Below are 26,558 nucleotides of genomic sequence, written 5' to 3'. Positions count from 1 at the left end.
TCACTTCCAGATTTCATATTATCTTTAAAATCTAAATTAGTTATATTTTTTAAAAAAAGAAAAAGGATCCTGAACAAATCCTTTTGGTTAGGAAAAAATGTTCACTGAAACACTTTTTATTCTGTCTTTTGGCTGTTTTTTTATCTAGTCTGCTACCTTCCCTTTTATGCTTTTAGATTCAATCTTACACCTATTAAAATGCCCTATATGCCTTTTGATAATAGACAATAGGTGCTGGAGTAGGCCATTCGGCCCTTTGAGCCAGCACTGCCATTCACTGTGATCATGGCTGATCATCCACAATCAGTACCCCGCTCCTGCCTTCTTCCCATATCCCTTGACTCCGCTATCATTAAGAGCTCTATCTAGCTCTTTTTTGAAAGCATCCAGAGAATTGGCCTCCACTGCCTTCTGAGGCAGAGCATTCCACAGATCCACGACTTGGAGTGAAAAAGTTTTTCCTCAACTCCGTTCTAAATGGCCTACCCCTTATTCTCAAATTGTGGCCTCTGGTTCTGGACTCCCCCATCATCGGGAACATGTCTCCTGCCTCTAGCGTGTCCAATCCCTTAATAATCTTATGTGTTTCAATCAGATCCCCTCTCAGCCTTCTAAATTCCAGTGTATACAAGCCCAGTCACTCCAATCTTTCAACATATGACAGTCCCGCCATCCCGGGAATTAACCTCGTGAACCTACGGTGCACTCCCTCAATAGCAAGAATGTCCTTCCTCAAATTTGATAGATCGTACACATAATAACCACATTTCTGTCTTTAGTCTTTTTTGATTACCTCAACAAAATACTTATGAAGTTAGTGAACATGTTTTGTCTTTAATAAATTCACGCTGGCTTTCACTAAACAATCCAGATTTTTCTAAATGAATGCTACATTTGCCCCTGATTTTCATTCCTAAATCTTCTTATTACTAAGGCTGAACTGATTGCGGTATAGCTGCTGGATTTTGCTTATTCCCTTTCTTCAAACAAAATAAAAGTCTAGTTCTGAGGCACCATCCCTCGTCTGCAGAGGTTTGAAAGATGATGGTCAATTCCTTTGCAATGTCTTCACTCAACAGCCTGGAATGCATTCCATTTCGAATGGATGATCCATCCATTTAATGCAGAGTTAGTCTTTCTTTGTCATTTTTTTAACACATCCATTATTTCAATTGTGTCCTCCTTTGCTGAGAACCCAAAAACATTATCTTGTTAAAGACTGATGGTAAGTACAAATTAGTACCTCTGCATCCAGATAATCTCCTTTGTGATCTATGATTTGCAACCACCTTCTGCTCCTCCTATTCTTTTACTATTTCAATGCATTTAGATCATTTCTGGTCTCATTTAATGTGTTCCTTCTACCTTTTCTCATCTTACTACTTGTTTCTCTAATTCATTCCTCCAGAATCTTCTATAATCAGCCTGATTCTCACTATCATCTGACATCCATTGTATGCTTTTCTTTCATTATCTTTTCCTCTATACCTTTGGACATCCAAGGAGCTTTGGCGCTGCCTTTCACCATTGTCGAAATGCTCCAACACTGTAATTGAGCCATCCTTTACTTAACACCTGCTATTTAAGTATATTTGACAATCTTTGGTTCCAGTTTACATTGGTGAGATCTTCAGCTGTACCATGAAATGTGTGTAGGATCTAAGATGTAGTGCTGGTAAAGTACCAGCATATGTAACAAAAGGAGATAGTTGTGACATTTGACAGGCATCTAGATAAGTACTTGAACTGAAAAGGTTTGCAGGATCTTGGGACTGAATATTTTTAAATGGAAATCAGAGAATAATAGACAGGGAAGAAGGCTATTTGGCCATTTGTGTCTGTGCCAGAGTGGAACTAATTGGATTATTCTTATATTGAACTGTCACAGACTCAATAGGCCAAATGATCTCCTTGCCGTGATAACCTTCCTGTGATTGTAATATTTCCATTTTTTTGTTATGTTACAGTTCTGTTTGTTTGAAGTTTGTATTTAATATGAATGGACTATGGAACAATGCATGGTATAACAGCAAAGCACTTAATCACAGTGTGTCTTCAGGCATGTTACCATTGCAAGATTATACCAGCCAAGTTTTATTCTAACCTCTTCCCCCAAGACTGATCAAGAACCAATATTGTTTATGTATCCCTTATATTTTGCTAGAATTGGACGGACAAAATGAAGCAAAATGAAAATGAAGAGAAATACCAAAAAACAGCAGCAGGAGGTTTTATTTCAGAAAACTGTGTTCCTGTTCGTGGGATCAATGCTTCACTTCTTTCCCACCAGGTAGAAATGGGAGTTTTTATACATTCACTTCTCTTATTGTGATTTTTATTCACATTTTCTGCTTGAAAGGTTGTTCCCTAGGATTTTTTGTTCCAGTCAATGGAGATCTATTGTAAATAACAACCATGTCAAGATTTGATTTCTTTGATTTTTTTTTTATATAATTGAAGTATTGGGTATGAGAATCTTCAAAAGTGACAACAGAACAGTTTTGTCCGTTTTGGTGAGGTGTATGTTGATGAAATCCTTGAAAGCAACTCGTACATCTTGCCTCATTGATAAGTAAATAACTTGTTACACAGAATACTTAAATATAACCTTAAAGTGATAAACAGTATCCTCCAAGTTCAGTGATAGGATGTTAATCAAAGTAGGTGTGCTCTCTTGTGCCAGCATCCTCAGCTTTGAGGCCTTGGTTACACTCATGAGTAGGCAATTTGTTTGCCTGATATCGGACTACTTTGAGAAGTAGTTCTGTCTCAGGAAGTAATTATCAATTCAAGGATATGCTCAAAGTCTCCCCTTTGAGAAACTATAACATCTCCATTGACTCTTGGGAATCCCTGGCCCACAACTATTCAAGATGGAGAAGGAGCATTTGGGATAACACAAGAGGAAGACAATGCCACACTCTGCCCCACCAGGCATCATCTGGCCCCGTTCTAGATTGTGTAGCTTAGCTTTAGTTGTCATATGTGCATCAAAATGTTGAAACATACAGTGAAGTGTGTCATTTGTGTCGAATCAAATCAGCGAGTATTGAAAACACAGATTCTGCAGATGCTGTAAATCCAGAGCAACACACACAAAATGCTGAATGAACTCAACAGGGCTGGCAGCATCTATGAAAATAAATAAACAGTCGATGTTTCGGGTCGAGACCCTTCATCGAGACTGGAAAGGAAAGCGGAAGGCATCAGAATAAAAAGGTGGAAGGAGGGGAAGAAAGACAAGCTAGAAGGTGAGAGACATCAAAGTTGCTGGTGAACGCAGCAGGCCAGGCAGCATCTCTAGGAAGAGGTACAGTCGACGTTTCAGGCCGAGACCCTTCGTCAGGACGGTCCGATGCTGCCTGGCCTGCTGCGTTCACCAGCAACTTTGATGTGTGTTGCTTGAATTTCCAGCATCTGCAGAATTCCTGTTGTTTGCCTAGAAGGTGATAGGTTAAGCCAGGTGGGTGGGAAAGGTAAGGGGCTGAACAAGTAAGTATTTGATAGGAGTGGAGAGTTGATCGTGGGAGAGAGGCAGGAAGGATTATGCTGGACAGCCCGCAAGCGTTGCCACACTTCTGGTGCCAATGTAGCATGCCCCCAGCTCACTAACCCTAACCCTAACCCTAACCCTATGTCTTTGGAATGTGGGTAGAAACTGGAGTAACCAGAGGAAATCCATGTGGTCACAGGAACAATGTACAAACACTTTATGGGCAATGGTGGGAATTGAACCCTGATTGGTGATTGCTGGTGCTGTGAAATGATGCACTACTACTGTGCCACCCGCTCAGTAGGTTTCCACATTGGCCTTGTTAGTCACTTTAACGACTACAGAACAGGAGTGGAAGTAGGGCAGCTTTTGGAATTCACTTTTGTTACACCAACTACCTATTTTCATTAATTCATTAAATTCACTAATTCAATAAAGTTAAACATCCCATAGCACTTAAAAAGGAACTATTATTAAGCAACATTTGATATTAGGATAAAATTGTATTCTGCCAAAATTTGGGCAAGGTAAGAATTTGATTGGATATTTCAGAGGTAATAAGATAGTTTGATATATTGCTGGAGTCTACTCCATATATCGAAATGCAGTATGGTTTTGATTTAATCAATTAAAATATTTTGTAAAATTTATGGTCAAACTAAATTCATGTTTTATACTAATTATACTATTTGGGAAAAAATATAAAGCAAAACTATATTCCAGGCATATGTAACTAAAAGAAGTTGAAATTCTTAAATTGACAAGATATTATCAGTATGCTTGAGAGGATAATAAGGTTCTATGAGCTTTTTTATGTAGGTTTGATAGGGCTGGGTAGATAAAGTTCTGGTATCATGGGTTGGGGGTAGTCTTGGGTTGTGGGAAAGGTGAAGAGGTATCACAGGGGAATTATATTCAGCATATGAAAAAAAGGTCAGATTTAAACAGAAGGATTATTCTACATTTGAAGATTAATAGGTGGCAAATAGAGAAAAATGTCCTCAATTAGAAATATAATTTAAAACTTGGAATGTTCTTATGAAAAGCTTGAAAATTACACAAAGCTTCTCTGATGGTTCACTTGAGTGAACGCACCATGCAAAATTGCACAGAGACATAGAAGTACGCAGATGTTATAGAAGTCCCCCGACAACATCTTCAGTTGATTTTGATTAGAACCATGAGACTGTAGTTAGCTTCAGTATCCTAGACACCTCTCATGACTTCGAATCCCATCTCTTTATTATATTCCATGCAAGAGGCTCCTCAGAATGGGGTGACGGGATGCATCTCAGGGGTAGGTGTAGGGACTTTTGTTTTTTTTCTGCCATTTATATAAATGATTTGGACATGAATGCTCAGGACTCGATGAGCAAGTTTGCAGATGACATGAAATTATGATGTGGTGTTATAGCAAAGAAGATTATTGTAGATTACAAGGGGATATTGATCTGTTGGGAAAGTGGTCCATGAAGTGATAAATGGATTTCAGTACAGGTAAATGTGAGGTGATGTACTTTGGAAAGTCAAACCAGTATAGGATTTTCATTGTTAAAGGTAGGACACTAGGGAGTGTAATGGAGTGGAGTACAAGAGTATTGTTGTTGAAAGTGGTGTTACAGGAAGACACTGGTGAAATAGGCATTTAGCACGCTGGCCTTCATCAGTCAGGGCAATGAGTGCAGGAATTGAGATATTATGTTGCGGTTGTATAAGTCTTTGGTGAGGTTGCATTTGGAGTACTGTGCTTAATTTTGCTCATCTTGAATAGGAAAGTCATGATTTATCTGGAAAGAGTGCAGAAAGGGCTAGAAGGTCAGGCTAGGTCTTTATTTCCTGAATGAGGGGCATAGATTAGGTTTCTGTGGGCAAGGAGGATCCAAAACAAGGGGGCATATATATAGGGTGAGTGAGGAAAGTTTTAAAACAGACCTGAGGGGCAACTTTTTCACACAGTGGGTGGTAAGTGTATGGAGTGAACTGCCAGAGGAAATGTTGAAGCAGGTTCAATGCTATCAATTAAGAAGCATCTGGAAAGGTACACGCAGAGGGTGTGGCCTAGAGAGATTTGAGTTGAATGCATGAAATTGGCACTGGCTGGGTGGGCATGTGGTGGACATGTACTTTTTGTGCCAAAGGGCATGTGTTCATGCTGTATAACTCCGACTTTTGATGCCATGAAAAAGTGCATGTAGCCCAGCATTGATTCCTTTGGTCATAGTTCCCCAAATATGTCCCTGTGTGATGCAGTTTGACATGAGTGAAACTGATACTTTTGGTCATGTGTTTGATAATTGTATTGTTTATTTTACAGAATGGCTTTGGGGGAAAGAAATCAACTGTAAAGAAAAGGATGGCTCCCAGAGATTACAGTGAATGGGACAAGTATGTTACTTATTGTATAAATCGGACAGCTAGTACAGTTGAGCAAAGGATAATAATTTGGAGGATAACAGTAACTTTAAAGATACTCAACAAGTTAGCAGTTAAAATTAATTGTCAAGTTGTCATTATATACACACAAACTAGTTGCAGAAAAACATAGACACAAGAGATTCTGCAGAGGCTGGAAATCCAGAGCAGTACACACAAAATGCTGGAGGAACTCAGCAGGTCAGGCAACATCTATGGCATTTTGTGTGAAGATCATGGCTGGTCTGATAGTAACCTCAAATCCTTATTCCCACCTATCTCTCGTAACCTTTCACTCCCTTCCTTACCAAGAATAAAGCCAATATTGTTTTAAAAGTACGTATTCAGAGGTTCTATGAGGAAGAATTCCAAAGACTGCCTATTCTATGAAAGAAGTTTCACTTAATCTGTTTTAAATAGAAGTTGCCTTATTTTTAAATGGTGATTTATAGTTCTAGATTCTTCTACAATGAAAAATTCCCTGCATATCCATCCTGCAGAATCTTGTACATGGGCTTCAATTGGGTTGCCTTTTACTCTTCTAGATTCCACTGGATAAAAGCTTAGCCTGTGCAGTATTTCCTCACAATATGACCCACTATTACAAGTATCAGACTGGTAAATCTCAGAACTCTTCCTAGCATTTAAATCTATCCTTAAATGAGAAGACCAGCACTGTATACAGTACACCAGACGTGGGCTCACCAGTGCCCTGTATTACCGAGATATGACCTCACTGTCCTAGCAGTAAACACTAACACCCTAAATGATTGCAGGACTTGAGTAATGGCCTTTTGTTAATCAAGCACATTTATTTGCCATATCAAGAGGTGTGAAGGACAACATTTTCAGAAAGAGGATGGTGGGTGTATGGAATAAGCTGACAGAGAAAGTGGTAGCGGCAGATAAAATTATAACATTAAAAAGACATTTAGGTGGGTACATAGATAGGAAAGTTTTTGAAAGCTATGGGTCAAACGTAGGCAATGGGACTAGCTCACATAGACATTGAGTTAACTCAAAAGGCTTGTTTCCATTTTGTCTAACTCAATGACTTTGTCTAGATCTTTGGTAGCTTCCTTATGTACTTTTCACAACTTACTTTCAAGTTTAACCAACATTACCTTTACAGCCATTATTCAAGTAATTTATATAATTTATCAAATAATTTATTCAAGTAATCAAGTAATTTATACCTTCTGTGGCACACTACCTGATATTCCTTGTAAAGCATAGGAAGGTCACTATGACTTCTATCTCCTTTTAGCCAGCCAGTTATCTATCTATGTCTATGTAATTAATATCTCCTCTGCCATGAGCTGTTATTTTCTGCAATAACATTTGGTGTGGCACTTTATTAGGTGCTTTCTGGAAATATAAGTATAATAAAACTCTAATGGTCCTGTTTCCTCAACAATTTGGGGTTTAAGACTAACAAGACCTGACTATTGATATATTGATACTACTCCTATTAATACACTAACATACTTTAAATTTGCCTTTTTTCAGATGTTATACAACGTTGTAATGAATTTAACAGTAAACCAGCATAGGAATAGAGGCCCAATGAGTTTAAATGGAGCACTGAAATAGGGTCCAGCTGTGATTAAAAGAGCATGGGAAGGATAGCGTGGACCCCTATACACTGGGACTTCTGAACAATAGGAAAACAGATGATCAAAACTTTACTGCATATTGGTTTCCTTTATCCATTGCAAATATTACTGCTCTCAAAAAACATCCTTCAAAGAGGGCACTGTTCCTGGTGCAGGTAGATGGGACTAGGGAGGATAATAGCTTGGTACTATTTGTGCCAAAGTTTGGACTAGATGGGTCAAAGGGCCTGCTTCTGTGCTGTAGTGCTTTCCGACTCTAAATACAGATGTGATGTATTCTTTTAAGTCTATAACCTCTGGCTCCACACTTGATGGCCACACTGATCCTTGAGGTACTCCATTCTCTCTCTATTTACCCTTTATTATAGTACTAATAGGATCTCTCAATATTCTTTATTTTACCTTATTTACCAAAGCTATCTCATGTCATTTTTTTTGCCCTACTGATGTCCTTCTTGTGTACTTGATTTCATTCTGAAGTATACCAAAAGTGTTATTGATTCAAACTTAATTTTATGTATGTATATATATATTTGCTTTATGGAGGATTAATATGACTATTCTCAAGTTCATATGATTGTTCTAAATTTTGATCCCAGATTTGATGTGGAGAAAGAATGTGCCAAAATTGATGAAGGCAAGGAAGAAATTAAATCTAAAACTATCTTCAATGATTCAATTTCTGGAATAGGGAAGAGTATTGATACAACAGGTAATTATTGTTGAATCAGAGAAAATTGTGTACTTATGTACATACAACTTAGATAAACATTGTACGTCTCATTTTTTGCTCTTATCTTCAAGCGGTTCAGGAATAGTAACTACTGCTCAGCCATCGGGCTCTTAAACCAGTGGGGACCACTTCATTTCCCCATCATTGAAATGTTCCCACAACCTATGGACTCACTTTCAAGGGTTCTTCATCTCATGTTCTTGATATTTATTGCTTATTTATTTATTATTTTTTTCTCTTTTGTATTTGCAGAGTTTGTTGTCTTTTGCATGTTGATTATTTGTCCACCCTGTTGGGTTTGTCTTTCATTGATTCTATTATGGTTCTTGAATTTACTGAGTGTGCCTGCAAGAAAACAAATCTCAGGGTTGGGTATGGTGACATCTCTGTACAGTACTTTGATAAATTTACTTTGAACTTGAAAATAGTATGAAAAACAGTGCAGTATTACAAGCTCAGTTACAAGGATTTCTATCTACACCTTAGGACTGAAGGAGCACCAGAACCACTTTACGTTATCATAGTTTCCTTATTACAAATATTGCCATAAGCATCTTGTAAAATAAGTGCTGTGAAAGCATGACTCAAATTCATGAATTAAAGACTGGTTGTAGTATGTATGGTCTTTCAAAAGGCATAAAGGGCTGCTTAATAAGTGTAATATTAATATTACTTTATTGCGTGCTTTCGTTCACATGATACCCTCAAACTAGATAACTACTTAGACAACTTCGTCTTGTGTTCTCAATATTTATTGCTTATTTATTATTATTTTTTTTTCTTTGTATTTGCACATTGTTGTATTTTGCACATTGGCTGTCCACTCTGTTGGTGTAGTCTTTCATTGATTCTATTTTGGTTATTAGATTTATTGTGTGTGCTTACAAAAAATTAATCTCAGGGTTGTATTATTATTAAGGCATCCGTTAGTCTTGCGAGACCATGGATCTACGCCTGGAAAGTCTTCACTCTCCTGGGCGCAGGCCTGGGCAAGGTTGTATGGAAGACCGGCAGTTGCCCATGCTGCAAGTCTCCCCTCTCCATGACACTGATGTTGTCCAAGGGAAGGGCAAGAGCTGATACAGTTTGGTACCAGTGTCGTTGCAGAGCACTGTGTGGTTAAGTGCCTTGTTCAAGGACACAACACGCTGCCTCAGCTGGGGCTTGAACTCATGACCTTCAGGTCGCTAGTCGAATACCTTAACCACTTGGCCACGTGCCCACACGTCAGGGTTGTATATGGTGATATATATGTACTTTGATAATAAATTTACTTTGAACTTTTGAACTTTGAACTTTTACATGTTTGGGTATGATTCCTTTCCTCAGGCATGACTGACCAAGAAAAAGTGGTATTAGCTGATCGGGAAAAAGACAAGGGGAATGAAGCTTTCCGAGCTGGGGACTACAAAGAAGCTTTGCTTTACTACACTAGGTACCTTCACATATGCTTGATCTGTGAAAATTGAAAATAAAACTCATATCTATATCCTGAATCTCTCAAGAATGTTTCTAACAAGTTTGTGTACAATAACCTACTTTGGAATGAATTTAGTGTCTTTGCACAAGGAATTGCAGAATCACTTTGGTACAAAGAAGAATCGGAAGCACAACTGGAGTGCTCCCTTGACAACTGGATAAACAAATATATTTAATTTAACAGGGAACATGAGGGGCAAGTTTTTCTATACAGAACATAGTGTGTACATGGACAAAGCTGCCAGGCAGCATGGTAATGTAATGGTTAGCACAACTGATCCCCATTGCTATCTGGAGTGAGTTTGCAGGTTCTTCCTGTGACTGTGTGGTTTTCCTCCAGGTATTCTGGTTTCCTCCCCCATTCCAAAGAGGTGGGTTAGGATTAGTAAATTGTAGGCATGCTTTTTTGGTGCCGGAAGCATTGTTAATGCCCAAACAACAAAAGCACATTTTTCTTTTGTTTAAGCAACTTTACTTTCAACGTCTCAGTTCAATGCATAAGGACTGTCACCTTTTCATCCCCCAATTCCCCCTTTTCCTGTGACGCGCACACGTGTAACAGGGCAAGTATGTGTGCCTGCTAAATACTTACATAGTCCAAATGAACAGAATTCAACAGCATGGCAACACCTGTGAGCTGCCCAGCACCATCCTCACTCATTTAAATGACACATTTCAAAGCTAATTGTCATCTTTTAACTTGCTTACAATTGCAATGTTTAAAAGATATTTGGATAAGTACGTGTATAGGAAATATTTAAGGGGATTAAATGCACAAATGGGACCAGCTCAGGTCAGCACATTGATCTGCATCGACAAGTTAGGCTGAAGGGCTGTTTCCATGCTCTACTGTGTGACTATGTTTTAATATTGTGAGAGTCTGGGAAGTGCTGCTAACCAGAGAGCCCTGGGTGCTGTTGTACATAAATCATTAAAAGTTAATGTGTAAGTGCAGTCCGCTTTTAAAGGCATCTTAATACAATATGTTCTAATAAGACTACAGCTATATTATTGTGTAGTCATCTGGTTCCCTATATAAAGAAGAGTACAACAGAAGTTCACAGAATTGATTTCCAAAATGAAGGGTTTAGCCTATAAGGAGGGATTAAGTATGCTGGGTGTATAGTATACTCTTTGCTGTTTAGAAGAATGTGAGATGATCTCATTACAACATACAGAGTTCCTTTGGGTTGAGAGGCTAATGCCGGAATGATATACCCCTGATGCTGGAGTGTCTGGAACACCACTCCGGACTGAAATAAGAAATGTCCTTGCTTACTGAATCATTGAATTTCACAACTGAAGATGGCTGTACAAGGCTCAGTGGCTCAGTCCATTCAAGATGGAGATTAATAAATTTGTGAATATTAAGGGAATTGGTATATTAGGTTTTTATAGTCAAGTTTACTGAGGTACAAGAAATCTGTGGAATTCTCTGCCCAGGGAAACAGTTGAGGCTTCTTCACTAAATATGTTTAAGATACAGTTAGATAGATTTTTACATAGTAGGGGAATTAAGGATTATGGGGAAAAGGCAGGTAGATGGAGCTGAGTTTACAGACAAATCAGCCATGATCTTATTGAATGGCAGGGCAGGCTTGATAGGCCGGATGGCCTACTCCTGCTCCTATTTCTTAAGTTTTTATGTTCTTAAGAAAAACTTTGCTTTGCATGCCATTCATCCAGATCATTTCATAAAATCAGTATATTGAGGTAATGCAAGGGAAAAGCAATAACAAAATAAATTGCTCCAGTTACAGAAAAGGTGCAGTGCAGTGCAGGCAGACAGTCAAGGCCACGATGAAGAAGGTTCTGAGGTCAAAAGTCCATCTTATAATACAAGAGGCCCATTCAATCTTACAGGATAGAAGCTCTCCTTTCAGGCTTCTGGCCCTTCTTCCCAGTGGGAGGGGGGAGAAGAGAGAACGTTTGGAATGGGAGAGGTCCTTGATTATGTTAAATATTAAGGCAGTGAGAAGTGTGACAGATGCAATGGAAGGTAGGCTGGTGTTTATGATATAGTGAGCTGTGTACACTTCTCTCAGGAGTTTCATGCTGTTACTGGCAGGACAGTAGCCATACCAGGCCATGATTTATCTGGATAGGATGCTTTCTGTGGTGCATCTGTAAAAAATGGTGGAATCAACAGGGACGTGCCAAATTTCTTTAGCCTCCTGCGGAAATAGAGGTGTTGAGGCACTTTCTTGGACATGGTGTTTCCATGGTTGAAGCAGGACAGGCAATTGGTGATATTAACTCTGAGGAACTCTCAACGCTTTTGATCTCAGCATCATTGATGTAAACAGGAACATGTGCATTGCCCATTTTCCTGATTCTACAAACATTCTTTTTGCTGATATTGAGGAAAGGTTGTTGTTAGAACACCATATCACTAGGATCTTTATCTCCTTTCTGTACTCAGACTCATTGACATTTGAGACCAGGCCTACTATGGTGATGTCATCTGAAAACCTGTAGATGGAGTTAGAGCAGGATCTGGCATCACGGTCATGAGTGTATAGGGGTTAAAGTTGGCAGCTGAGGACACGGTCTTGTGAGGCACCAGTACCAAGGATGCATAGAACATAGAACAGTACCTCAGTGGGCATACTGTTCTCCTTTGTTACCTCCTGAAAAAACTCCATCAAGTTTGTAAAGCATTGCCTACCCTTCACAAATCTTGGGAGTTTGTGTACCTTGCAGATGTAGATGTGGGTCAAGGATGGCATAATGGCTCCTTGGTGACGTATGATTTGGTATATTTAAAACAGAGGTTGATTGGTACTTGATTCGTCAGGGCATCAAAGGTTACGGAGAGAAGACAGGAGAATGGGGTTGAGAGAAATAATAAATCAACCATGATTGATGAGAAGACTCAGTGGGCCAAATGGCCTTTATTTTGCTCCTCTGTCTTATTGTCTTATGGTTTCATGATGAATGTAAGTAAAGAGCTGTGGCTACTTCTGAGAGGCTGACTATTGAATTGAGAGATATGTTTAGGAAATGGCACTAAAGTAAACAGCATCTGTGATCATGTTGAATGGCAAAGTAGGCTTCTGTTTTTTATCTTGCCGTGATCCAAGAATCACCACTTGTCCTTCCATCACAGTCTAGTTCAAGACACATAGAGGTTTGCTACCGATAACTTAATTTAGAACCATGCAGCTCAGTCATCTTTCTTCTGCATTCAGATATAGTGCATTCTCAGACAGATGACAACAACTGGTCATGCTAAAACTGAAAACTCTTTGCTTTGATGCAATTTAGGTAAACTGTTTTGGGATGTAGCCTGCATGCTGATATCTCTATCTTATGGTTAAAAATTTTTTAAAAAGAAGTGAAATTTCTGTAGCTACGGCCTTGTATATGCATCAAACTGGAAATAAAAATCCGTCAGATTTTATAATAAATAAAAGGTGTAGACAAAATGATTACATTCGAGAATCTCATTTGATTCCTTTATTTGTTTAAATTAAATTATTTAACCATAACCGTATTATTTTAATGAAATTATCTTGCGTTCTATGTCTAATTATCCCCATGAAATTATTATTAAATAATAATAAAATGTGGAAGTTGATGTAGAACCATCTAGTTAATTTAAACAATGGCCTGAAATAGCTTAGGCATACAGTATGTGAAAAATGTGACATAATTGCATTTTGTTATGGTTGATTATACTATGGTGCTTTGGAATTTAAGTGCAGCAGTAGGCTATTGTACCTGCTCAATTGAACAGATAAGGAACACGAAACCTTTCATGATATGGGATTTAGTAGGTCAGAGAGGTCTTTTTGCAGAAGTACGGTAGATGTGGGTCATGGATGGTGTGTTGTAGGATGAAGGGTATAATTGAAGAGCTGTAGGAAATTTTGAGTGGAGAGGGTGACCAGTCAATGATCGTGATCCATATTGGCACCACTGGCATAGATAGATGTGATATGAACAAATACAAAAAAAATCTACTGCATCCCATTTATAAGTACAATCTCTTTATTGACTCACTTCAATAAAGGCTTAAAAACATTTGTCAAATATGTGCCTGTTCCCAATACCCCTTAATTCCTTGATTTTTCAAATGGTTGTCTATCTCCACCTTAAATATATCGGATGATCCCATATCCACCACCCTCAGAGACGGAGTTGCAGAGATTCACCAGCCTCTAAGGAGGTGTAATTATGCTGGTGACAGCACAGAAGATATTTGCAAGGATGTCGCCTGAATTTGAGGGCTTAAGTAATGAGGAAAGAAGTTACAGTAGTATTTGTAAGTAAATAAGGGTGTCATTAGCTTTGTTACTATTTTGGCACCAAGTTACTGACCCATTGTAGTATTTCTAATTCTAAATTAGACAGTCATTTTCCCTTCCCTATAAACAGTATCCATACTCATTCATTATTTTATTTCTCTTTCTCCCTTGCCTCAAACCAGAAGCATATCAGTGATGCCAAATGTAACTGCATTTAACAACCGAGCTCAAACTGAAATTAAGCTTCAGGAATGGAAGAAGGCTCTTAGTGATGTTGAAAAAGTATTAGAATTAGATCCTGGCAATTTAAAAGGTGAGTAGCACAACCCCAATGCCTGCTACAATGTCTTTAATAATAGCTGCAAACAAATGTTTAGCTAACTGGTGGTTTCTTGTTCTTTAGTTTTCTACTTTTATTCAGTACATGAGTTACATTTGCTCTTTTACAATCAAATAGAATTTTGAAAATTAGAACAATATTAGGCACCCATAAGAACCCAGAATGACACCTATTACCACACAAAAACTTATCAGCCCTCAGTTCCAATAATTTGTTCAGTATCTTCTCTGGTGATTTCCATTTTCATCCCCTCCAGTTTCTGTTTGAAGGCCTTCTGGCTTTCTAGAATGTTATTTGTGTCCTTTTTCAATTTCTTATAAAAATCTTGACTTTTTTTAATATTTCTGGCTAGCTTAATCTTATACTGTATTTTTTCCTTCCTGATGAATCACTTAATTATTTATTGTTTTTTCTTATACACTATCCATTTTTCAGACCTGCTACCTGCTTTGCCCAATTACTTGCTTTGTTCTTTAAGCTTAATACAATCTTTAAGCTCTTGTCTTACTTGATGATGTGTGATTCATCTTTCCCTTGGATGATTTCATTCTTGTTAGAATATATTCTGAGGGATCCCCTTAAATGTCTGTCATTGAATCTTGACTGATTCTTAAGCCCAACTGGCAATTTGCTTTACCTAGCTCTGTTTCAATGTCATCATAGTTTACCTTATTAGCCTTGGACTCATTCATTTTTCCTCAAACTGAATGTAAAATATAGTCATATTGTGGTTGCTGTTCTGTGGGTGCCTTCATGAAGAGGGCTTGCAGGATGAAAGGCCTCAACCCGAAACGTTAACTGTTTATCTCCCTCCATAGATACTGCCTGATCTGCTGAGTTCCTTCAACAATTTGTGTGTGTTACTCAAGATTTCCAGCATCTACAGAATCTCTTGTGTTTATGTATCTAGGTTGTCTTTTCCTACCCTATACTGTTTTTTTAACCTTTCTTCCTTGATACTTCTCCCTCCAAGATGATTAATTTTGAGGGCCTGTACACTGTTCCCTCAAATACTTTTTTGCCTTTATTATTTCTTTACTCAAACTGTTTTTACATTGTAGTTTCCTGAACTTACATCATCTCTGTCTGTACTACTAAGATGCTCATTAATTAACAAAGCCATTATTGCAATGTTTCTCTAGCCTATCATTAAAATTTTGATTCCTTGCCTCGTAATTATTTTATAGTCATCTCTACATCTCTATCATTTGTTTCACTAGAACACTGGTCCCCGCGAGGTTCAGCTGTAAACCATCCCATTGGTATAACTCCTGCTTTGCCCAATATATTGCCAGTGCTCTGTGACCAAAAACCATTTCTGCTCCACCAGTTTTTCAGGGGTCAACTTTATTATTGTACGTTTACATGTACAAGTCAACCACCTCGAATCCGGCAGTCAGTAATCCGGTTCCACTGCTGGTTCAGACGTAACTTTTGCCAGCCTAATTTCAAATTTCCCATGTTGTTGCACCAACCTGTCATCATTGTTTTGGTGGTGCCATCAGCAAAATCAGCTGTTTATAACGCTTTAAAAGAAGCAAGTCATTCCTCTGTGCTATTTTGCCTTTATTTTTATAACCTGCGCTTGTCTAGCTCCATTCATCTCTTCATGAATAAAAGGAGTGCTTCTTGTGGTGTAAAGTGCGAACACCACGGGTTATCTATACAAGATAAGGTGGAAGTTCTGAAAAAAGTCGACAGTGGTGTCTCTGTGAAAAGCATATGCGACTTGTATAACATTGACACTTCCACAGTTTGATATAAAGAACCAAAAGAAAAGCTGCTCCAGTTCTTTGGAACAAGTGGAATTATTTCCTGAAGAACTAGGACTGAATTATAAGTGTGACTATGGTGAAGGGTGACTTCAGTGTTTCAAGCAGTGACATTGTATAAAATTTCATGCAGTGTGTTGTGCAAAACGCTTAGCAAACAAGGAAACAGCTGCTGAGTTTGTTGATGAGTTTGCCAAGTTAGTTCCTGATGAAAATTTAAGTCCCAAGCAGGTCTACAATGCAGACTAAACCGCATTGTACTCCAAGACGAATACTGACTCGAGGATGTAGAGTTACCAACAGGTTATAAAGCATCAAAAGATCGTGTCACTGTGTTGGGCTACTCTAATGCCGTAGGAACTCATGGATGTAAGTTGTTAGTCATCGGTAAAAGTTTACTTCCCAGAGCTTTCAAAGGTATGAAGCAGTTTCCAGTAAATTAATTATGCCAACAGAAAAGGATGGATTACAACTGACATTACATTGGAATGGTCTTTGTTCCAGAAGCAAGAGCTCACTGTGACTCTTGGTCTGGACAAAACTTGTAAGATAATGCTGACTTTAGATAACTGTGTAAGTTTTCACAAATAAAATGAAGTGAGGCGTTTTACATTTAAGAACAAACCGAAATACATTTTATTGAACTCCTAAACCTGAACACAAAGTGCGTTAAAAATCCTTTACATAATTATGTAATCATGTCAGACCTGCCTCTTAAAATGAACCCCAACTCAACGTTGGTGGTTGTGAATTATGTATGTATCCACCAATTATGCTGCTGTGCGCATCCAAAAGCAGAACTCTTGTAAAGAATAATGTTTATGGTATCTACCTACCACCTAACTGTATACCATTAATTCAACCCCTGGACCATTGCATATTACGCACTTTGAAGGCTAAATATCGCTCCGTTAATGAAGCGGCAGTTGTCTCTGTCAGACCAATATAGGAATTTGTGAAAGAATTGCTCGTCATTTGGTGTTTTTTTTTATTATCTGAAGGTGAGGTAGTCATCAAGTGGGTTAGAGGTATCAAGTTCATAAATTAACCACCTGTGATTCGGCAAAATCACTAATCTGGCACTGCACAGGCCCCAGTCATTCCAGATTTGTGGTTGTCAATCTGTATTAGGAATTTGCTGTGGTGTGTTGGTCAGAGTGCAACAGGTAACAAACAACAGCTTTCAACAATTCTGAGATAAAAATTAAATTACTGGTTACAGTACAGATATGCAATAAAGTGTGCATAAATATCATCATACAGTTTCAATGTCAGCAGCATTATAAAAGGTGGTTTAAAGTGTGGTAATGGGAGTAATAGGCATTTGATAAGGTAACCCATGCAAGGCTTATTGAGAAAATAAGGAAGCATGGGATTCAAGAAGACATTGTTTTGTGGATCCAGAACTGGCTTGCCCACAGAAGGCAAAAAGTGGTTGTATACGGGTCATATTCTATATGGATGTTGGTGATCGGTGGTGTACCTCAGGGATCTGTTCCAGGACCCCTACTCTTCGTGATTTTTATAAATGACCTGGATGAGGAAGTGGAGGGATTGGTTCGTAAATTTGCTGATGACATAAAGGTTAGGGGTGTTGTGGACAGCATGGAGGGCTGTCAGAGGTTACAACGGGACATTGATAGGATGCAAAACTGGGCTGAGAAGTGGCAGATGGAGTTCAACCTGGATAAGTGTGAGGTGGTTGATTTTGGTAGGTCAAATATGATGGCAGAATATAGCAGGCAAGGCTCTTGGCAGTGCGGAGGATCAGAGGGATCTTGGGGTCTGAATCCATAGGACACTCAAAGCTGCTACGTAGGTTGACTCTGTGGTTAAGGCGGCTTATGGTGCATTGGCCTTCATCAATCGTGGGATTGAGTTTAGGAGCTGAGAGGTAATGTTGCAGCTATATAGGACCCTGGTCAGACCCCCTTGGAGTACTGTGCTCAGTTCTGGTCGCCTCACTGCAGGAAGGATGTGGAAACCATAGAAAGGGTGCAGAGGAGATTTACAAAGATGTTGCCTGGGTTGGGGAGCATGCCTTATGAGAACAGGTTGAGTGAACTTGGCCTTTTCTCCTTGGAGCGACGGAGGATGAGAGGTGACCTGATAGAGGTGTATAAGATAATGAGAGGCATTGATCGGGTGGATAGTCAGAGGCTTTTCCCCAGGGGTGAAATGGCGAGCATGAGAGGGCACATTTTTAAGGTGCTTGGAAGTAGGTACAGAGGGGATGTCAGGGGTAAGTTTTTTACGCAGAGAGTGGTGAGTATGTGGAATGGGCTGCCGGTGGCGGTGATGTTGGCGGTAACGACAGGGTCTTTTAAGAGACTCCTGGATGGATACATGGAGCTTAGAAAAATAGAGGGCTATGGGTAAGCAACACACATCAAAGTTGCTGGTGAACGCAGCAGGCCAGGCAGCATCTCTAGGAAGTGGTACAGTCGACGTTTCAGGCCGAAACCCTTCGTCAGGACTGACTGAAGGAAGGGTTAGTAAGAGATTTGAAAGTTTCCCACTTTCAAATCTCTTACACCTCCCACTTTCAAATCTCTTACTAACTCTTCCTTCAGTTAGTCCTGACGAAGGGTCTCGGCCTGAAACGTCGACTACCTCTTCCTAGGGATGCTGCCTGGCCTGCTGCGTTCACCAGCAACTTTGATGTGTGTTGCTTGAATTTCCAGCATCTGCAGAATTCCTGTTGTTTGGGCTATGGGTAGGTCTAGGTAGTTTTAAGGTAAGGACATGTTCGGCACAGCTTTGTGGGCCGAAGGGCCTGTATTGTGCTGTAGGTTTTCTATGTTTCTATGGACAGTTGTCTTGAGGCAGGACATGTTGAAGGTAGGTATGATCCTGAGGGATGGTGGGAGCTGGAGATGATGAGTGACTGGACTGATTCAGTGGGCAATCTTGAAGGGACCAATGAACAGGGGCAAGAGCTTCCGGGAGTCAGTACACAAGGGCAGGTCTTAGGTGGACAGCCAGACATAGTTCCCAGGCCGGTGTAGTTTGGCTGGATACCGATGGTGGTTAGCCTGGCAGCAATAGGCACAGTTGGCAGCTAGGATGTCCCTTTGTGCCCTCTTCCAAACATTCCAACAGCAGCAAACCAGGGCCAAGGTGGACAGGACCTCCACCGTTGGCTCCACCTTTGAGATCGACAGGGGTTGGTAGCCTTGAAACATGCCAAAGCATGACATACCCATGGCAGAGGAGGTGTGCAGGTTGTGGCACAGCTCAGCATAGAGCAGAAACTTATTCTATTCAAAGGGTTAGAGGCTGCGAAGCAGTTCAGAAACTTTTTTGCTGACTGGTCGTTGGTCTGCATATGATAGAGAAACGACAAACTCACTAAGGTGCAGAGGAGGAAGCAGAAGGCTGGCTAGAAGTGGGAGATGAATTATGGGCCCCTGTCTGACACATTCTCCTAGGGGAAACCGTGGAGGCGAATTACATATTGAAGAACCAGGTCGAGGCGAATTACATGTTGAAGAACCAGGTCCACTGTCTCAGTGCGTGACTGAAGTTTTGAGAGAGCAATGAGGTGGGCCACCACTATTGTGATTGCTATAGCCCCATTGGAAGGTGAGAAACCTGTGAGGAAGTTCATGGTGATGTGAGACCACCAGCATTGAGGAACTAGCAGGGGCTGCAGAAGATCAGTGGACCTCTGGTTGGAGGAATTGAACTGAGCACATTGAGGGCAAGAGCCGATGAACTGATGTACATCTATGATCATAGTGGGCCACTGGAACCAGCATTGCAGAAACCAGAGTCTCATGCGCCTGGATGGCTGGAGAGTGGTGAGGAATGGGCCCCACTGGTGTGCCTCAGGGCACATGGCTGCCAGCACGTACATGTTGGTATGTCAACCAGATCAGGCTTGTGCTATAGGGCCTGGTAGATCTGGTTCTCAAGATGTTCAGGGCGAGGATCCATCTCGCTTTTAGCTGGGTCAAAGTGTTGTGACATGGTGTCCGCCTTTAGTGTTTTTGGAGCCTGATCGGAAGGAAAAGGTGAAGTTGAATTGTTCGAAAGGGCCCAGCAAGCCTGGCGTGGGCTGAGTTGGCAGGTCCGTTGAATGGATATGCAGTTCTGGTGGTCAGTCCAGATCTGGAAGGGCTCAGTGTTTCCCATCAGCCAATGTCTCCATTTCTCCAAGGCCTATTTGATGATGAGTAGCTCCCTGTCCCCTACTCCATGGCAGTGCTGTGTAGAGTTGGACTTGAGTGAGAAACTGGCGTAAGGGTGTCTCTTCCTGCCTAATCCTCATTGGGAACACGATGGCTCTGGGACCCATGTCCATAAGACATAGGAACAGAATTAGGCCATTCAGCCCATCGAGTCTGCTTCGCCATTCCGTCATGGCTGATCCCGGATCCCACTCAACCCTATACACCTGCCTTCTCGCTATATCCTTTAATGGCCTGATTGATCAGGAAATGATCAATTTCTGCCTTAAATATACACACGGACTTGGCCTCCATCACAGTCTGTGGCAGAGCATTCACAGATTTACTTCCCTCTGGCTGAAAGCTTCCTCCTTACCTCTGTTCTAAAGAGTTGCCCCTCAATTTTGAGACTGTGCCCTCTGGTTCTGGATACCCCCACCATAGAAAACATCCTCTCCACATCCACCCTACCTAGTCCTTTCAACATTAGGTAGGTTTCAATGAGATCCCCACGCATTCTTCTAAATTCCAGTGAGTACAGGCCCAAAGCTGCGAAACCGTCCTCATATGCTAACCCCTTCATTCCTGGAATCACCCTCACGAATCTTCTCTGGACTCTCTCCAATGACAATACATCCTTTGTGAGATAAGGGGCCCAAAACTGTTGACAATACTGCAAATGCGGCCTGACCAGTGTCTTATCAAGCCGTTCCCCTGAAATAAATGCCAACATTGCATTTATGTTCTTTACCACAGACTCAACCTGTGAATTAACCTTCTGAGAATATTGCACGAGGACTTCCAAGTTTTTCTGCACCTCTGATATTTGAACCTTCTCCCTATTTAGATAATAGTCTGTACTATTGTTCCTTTCACCAAAATGTATTATCGTACATTTCCCAACTCTGCATTCCATCTGCCACATTTGTGCCCATTCTTCCAACTTGTCCAATTCTGCAATTGCATTGCTTCCTCAGCACTACCTACTCCTCCACCTTTCATCGTATCATCCGCCAACTTTGCCACAAAGCCATCAATTCCAGTATCTAAATCATTGACAAACAGTGTCAAAAGCAGCAGTCCCAATACTGAACCCCTGAGGAACACCGCTTGTCACTGGCAGCCAACCCGAAAAGGACCCCTTTATTCCCACTTGCCACCTCCTACCTGTCAGACATTTCTCTTTCCATGCCATGTCATAGGATTTTATCTTGTTAAGCAGTCTCATGTGTGGCACCTTATCAAGCTCCTTCTGAAAATCCAAGTAAGTGACATCCACTGCCTCTCCTTTGTCCACCCTGCTTGTTACGAACCCTTAACAGATTTGTCAGGCAAGATTTCCCTTTCCAGAAACAATGCTGACTGACTCATTTTATCATTAGTATCCAAGTACCTCAAAACCTCATCTTTAATAATAGATTCCAACATTTTCCCTGCCACTGAGGTTAGGCTAACTGGCCTATAATTTCCTTTCTTTTGCCTTCCTCCTTTCTTCAAGAGTGGAGTGACATTTGGAATCTTCCAGTTCTCCGGGACCATGCTGCAATCCCTTGAAAGATCATGACTTACCTTGTGTGCCCTTTCCATTTACATGGCTTTTATGCAGTCCTAAACTTCCTTTGTCAGCCACAGTTGGCTACCCCTGCCACTTGAGAACTTCTTCCTCTGTGGGACATATTTATCCTGTCCCTTGTGAACTATTCCCAGAAACTTCAGCCATCTCTGCTCTGCTGTCATCCCCGCCAGTATCCTCCTCCAATTCACCTGGGCAAGCTCCTCTCTCGAGCCTCTTAACTCCCTTTATTCCATGATACTGATACATACGAGTTATGCTTCTCCTTCTCAAATTGAATTGAATTGAATGACCTTTATTGTCATTATACATAGGTACAATATAACTCTGTTTGGCTTCCTCTCAGGCAATTAAATAAAGCGGTAGATAAAAACAAGACAGTAATAGAAAAACAGTATTAAATAGATAAGTAACAGAAAATAAGTTGCGGCAGCACCAGAATATCACAGTAATGCACAAAGTGCTGTTACTGCAAGTATTTGAGTCCTTGTGTGTGCTCACAGTTTCAGTCATTGTTCTGTGGGAGTGGTGTGATGGAGGCCACAGCTCTGAGATAGAAGCTGTTCCTCAGTCTATTTGTTCTGGCCTTTAGTGTCCTGAACCTTTTGCTGGATGGCAGCGGGTCAAACAGGGAGTGGCCAGGGTGTGTGGTATCTCTGGTTATGCTGATTGCTTTCCTCCTGAGTCTTAAACACAAAATAATCTGCAGATGCTGTTGTCAAAGGAACACTCACAATGCGCTGGAGGAACTCAGCAGGTCAGTCAGCATGATGCTGACTGACCTGCTGAGTTCCTCCAGTGCATTGTGAGTGTTCCTCCTGAGTCTGCTGGAATAGATGGTGTCCAGTCCTGGGAGCTCCATCCTGACAATTCTCTGGGCCGCCTTCACCACGCGATGCAGGTCTTGTCGCTCAGCAGCTGTGCAGCTGGCGTACCACACTGTGGCGCTGTTGGTCAGGATGGTTTCAATTGTGCTTCTGTAGAAGTTAAGCAACAGCTTTTGTGGGAGTTTGGCCTGTTTCAGCTTTCTGAGGAAGAATAGTCTTTGTTGTGCCTTTTTTACAAGCAGCGAGGTGTTGGTGGTCCATGTCAGCTGTTTTGACAACATAACTCCAAGGAAGTTTAGGTTTTCCACACTTTCCACTACCACTCCATGTATATGGAGGGGGGGGGTGTACTCTGTCCTTTGATCTCCTGAAGTCAGTGATCATCTCTTTTGTTTTAGAAGTGTTAAGGACCAGGTCGTTGTCCTTACACCACTGCGTCAGACGATCCACCTCAAGCCTGTAGGCTGTTTCATCCTCGTCCGAGATCAGGCCAACCACTGTGGTATCATCCGCAAATTATTGATGGAGTTGGAGGTGTAGATGGGGGTGCAGTCATGTGTGAAGAGTGTGTAGAGCCTAGGGCTCAGCACACAGCCCTGCGGGGTGTCTGTTTTTAAGATGAGGGTGGTGGAGGTGTGCTTACCAATTCTGATTTGCTGTGGTCGGTCTGTGAGAAAGTCCATGACCCATGCAGTACGAATTCAAACACATGATCTCTGCCTCCTCAGGGTTCCTTTAAGTTAAGATCCCTAATAAGATCTGGGTTATTACACAACACCCAATCTAAGATAGCCTTTCCCCGAGTAGGCTCAGGCACAAGCTGCTCTAAAAAGCCATCTCGTAGGCATTCAACAAATTCCCTGCCTTGCAATCTGACACCAGCCTGATTTTCCCAGTTCCCTTGCGTATTGAAGTCCCCCATTACAATTGTGTCATTACCACTATTACATGCCTTTTCCAGCTCCCTTTGCAATCTTAACCCTTCATCTTGGCTACTATTTAGGTGTCTATATATGATTCCCATAATTTTATTTTTACCTTTGCAATTTTTTAACTCTTTCCACAAAGATTCAATATTCTCTGACCCCATGTCAACTCTTTCTAAAGATTTAACTCCAACAGACCCACACCACTGCCTATGCCTTCTTGCCTGTCCTTTCAATACAAAGTATATCCTTTGATGTTAAGCTCCCAAATATGGCCTTCTTTCAGCCACGACTCAGTGATGCCCACAATTTCATACCAACCAATCTCTAATTGCACCACAAGTTCATCCACCCTATTCTGAATGCTTTGCGTATTTAAATACAGCATTCAGTCCTGCGTTCCTTGCCCTTTTGAGTTTTGCCTCTGTGGTACAATTTTACTCTTTGCTCCGTCTGCACTTGTACCCAATCATTGGCTTGTCTTTCCTTACATTCATGTTACACCCATCATCTACTTGTACACCTGCTGGCTCATCCTCAGCTCCATCATACTGATTTCCATCCCCCTGCCATATTAGTTTACACCACTCCCAACAGCTCTAGTAAATCTGTCTGCAAGAATATTTGTCCTCCTTGGATTCAAGTACAATCTGTCCCTTTTGTACAGGTTCCATCTGCCCCAGAAGATGTCCCAATTATCTGGAAATCTGAATTCCTGTCCCCTGCTCCAATTCTTCAGCCACACATTTATCTGTCACCTCATTCTATTCCTATCCTCACTGTCGTGTGGCAAAGGCAGTAATCCTGAGATTACTACCCTTGAGGCCTTGCTTCTCAGCTTCCTTCCTAATTCCCTATATCCTTTTTTCAGGACCTCCTCCCTTTTTCTTCCTATGTCATTGGTACCAATATGTACCGCGACTTCTGGCTGCTTACCCTCCCTTTTCAGGATATCATGGACACATCCAGAAACATCTTGGACCCTGGCACCTGGGAGGCAAACTACCATCCAGGTTTCCTTTTTGCATCCACAGAATTGTCTGTCTGTCCCCCTGACTATAAAGTCAGCTATTACTGCTGCCATCCTCTTCAGTTTCCTACTCTTCTAAGCCACAGGGACAGACTCAGTGCCAGACCTATTGCTTCTCCCAAGTAGGTTGTCCCCCCCACCCCCCAACAGTACTCAAAATGGAGTACTTATTGTTGGCGGGGGGGATGGCCACAGGGCTACTCTCCACTATCTGACGTTCTCCCTTCCCTCTCCTGACAGTCACCCATTTATCTGTCTCCTGTAGCCTTACCTCCCTATAGCTCCTGCCTATTACCGCTTCATTTTCTCCAACAAGCATTGAGCTGCAGCTCCAGTTCCCTAACACAGTCTCTAAGGAGCTGCATCTCGATCCACCTGAGGCAGGTGTGGCCATTGGGGATGCTGGGAGTCTCCTGGAAATCCCTGATCTGACATCTAGAACAGGACACTGACTCTGTAGACATACCCTTATTCACTCAAGATTTAAGTATGAAATAAGGAATGAACTTGCCTCCGCCTGTTCTGGCTGAAGCTTTGTTGTGCCAAAGCCTTACTACTCTGCCTCAGACTACTCCCACAGTGACAGATGCATCCACCTCTATCACAAAAAGTCTGGAGGGATGGTGGAGAATGGGAGTAGTAGTGAAGTATATCTTGAGCTCCTCGAAACTGTGGTCTCTGCTTATTTGTGAGATAGGCGACTTGGTGAGGAGGGTGAGAGGAGTGGTGAATTGGCTGTAGTTTCTGATGAAATGGCAAAAGAAGTTGGAGAAGCCCAAGAGATGCTGTAGCTGTTTGAGGGAGCACAGTTGGAGCTATTCAACGATGGCGCCCACTTTCTGTAGGACTATGGTTATGCCTTGGGGTGAAGGAATGTAACCAAGGAAGGAAATGACTGGGGCACGGAATTACTATTTCTCTAACTTGCAGTACAGTTGGTTTTCGAGGAGTCAGATGTGGACTTGATGATGAGGATGTCATCAATGTAGACAAACACAGACCTGTGTGGCATGTCTCAGAGGATCTCGTTGATGAAGGCTTAGAATACGGTTGGACTGTTAGAATGTCTGAAAGGCGTCACCATGTACTTGTAGTAACCAGTGAGTGCTACGAATACAGACTTCTGCTCATCCTCCTGCTGGATGCAGATCAGATTGTATGCAGTCTGTAGATCCAGTTTGCTGTAGATCTGGGCTCCATGATGTGTTTTGAAGGGAAGCAGCTAGCGGTCCTTAATGGTGATTTTGTTGAGTCCATATAGTTAATGCAGGATTGAAGTGCTCCATCTTTCTTCTTGACAAAGAAGAATCCTGAATTGGCTGGGGACGGGAATGGTCAAATGAGGCTGTGCTGTAGCGCTTTGGTGATGCAGTCATTTATGACTTGGGTCTCAGGAGGGGAGAAGGAGAACAGGTGACCTCGGGGAGGGGTGGCACCCGGAAGAAGTCGATTGCGCAGTGATGTGGTCTGTGAGACGGAAGGGTGCTGGCTTCCCTTTTTACTGAAGGAGATGGTTAAATTGTGGTATTCCTGTGGGAGTTTGGTGAGGTCAAGGCTTTTCTGTCTCCACAGATATATGGGGTGAAGTCAGCTGAGGGTGCAGGCAAGTGGTCCAGCAGGTGGGTCCCCAACTCAGCAATGAACTGGTTGACCAGGCGATGTGAGGATCAAGAGTAGAGAGCCAGGGGTAACTCAAGATGAGAGGAGTGTTGGGTGAGTTGACCAGGAGGAATTGGATGGACCTCTCGGTGCTCTCTGATGTTCATATGCACAGGCTGCATGTGCACTCTGACCATTCCAGACTCCAAGGGACATCCGTCAATTGCTTTGTCAATTCAGAGGGCCAGACTGCATTCCAGTTGCACTCCACTGCGGGGGTCTGGAATTCCACAGTGTAATCCAGCACCGAGCATGAGCCTTGATACAGGTGAGGTA

General features: G+C 41.4%; 1 protein-coding gene across 5 annotated transcripts in view; it reads left to right on the top strand.

Annotated features, from left to right (window-relative positions):
• Positions 1-26,558, top strand: part of LOC140199839 (sperm-associated antigen 1-like) — a 134,565-nt gene that overhangs the window by 23,432 nt on the left and 84,575 nt on the right. For all 5 annotated transcript variants that reach the window (XM_072262370.1, XM_072262378.1, XM_072262362.1 and 2 more), the window contains exons 4-8: positions 2,165-2,290; positions 5,808-5,878; positions 8,121-8,233; positions 9,584-9,689; positions 14,166-14,296. In XM_072262370.1, coding sequence (XP_072118471.1) covers positions 2,165-2,290; positions 5,808-5,878; positions 8,121-8,233; positions 9,584-9,689; positions 14,166-14,296 — 547 coding nt within the window. The remainder of the gene's footprint in view (positions 1-2,164; positions 2,291-5,807; positions 5,879-8,120; positions 8,234-9,583; positions 9,690-14,165; positions 14,297-26,558) is intronic.

Source organism: Mobula birostris, chromosome 1 (genome assembly GCF_030028105.1).
Source record: "Mobula birostris isolate sMobBir1 chromosome 1, sMobBir1.hap1, whole genome shotgun sequence".
Classification (NCBI taxonomy): Eukaryota; Metazoa; Chordata; class Chondrichthyes; order Myliobatiformes; family Myliobatidae; genus Mobula; species Mobula birostris.
Note: the sequence above shows the minus strand (reverse complement) of the source record. Positions and strands in the feature narration are given on the sequence as shown.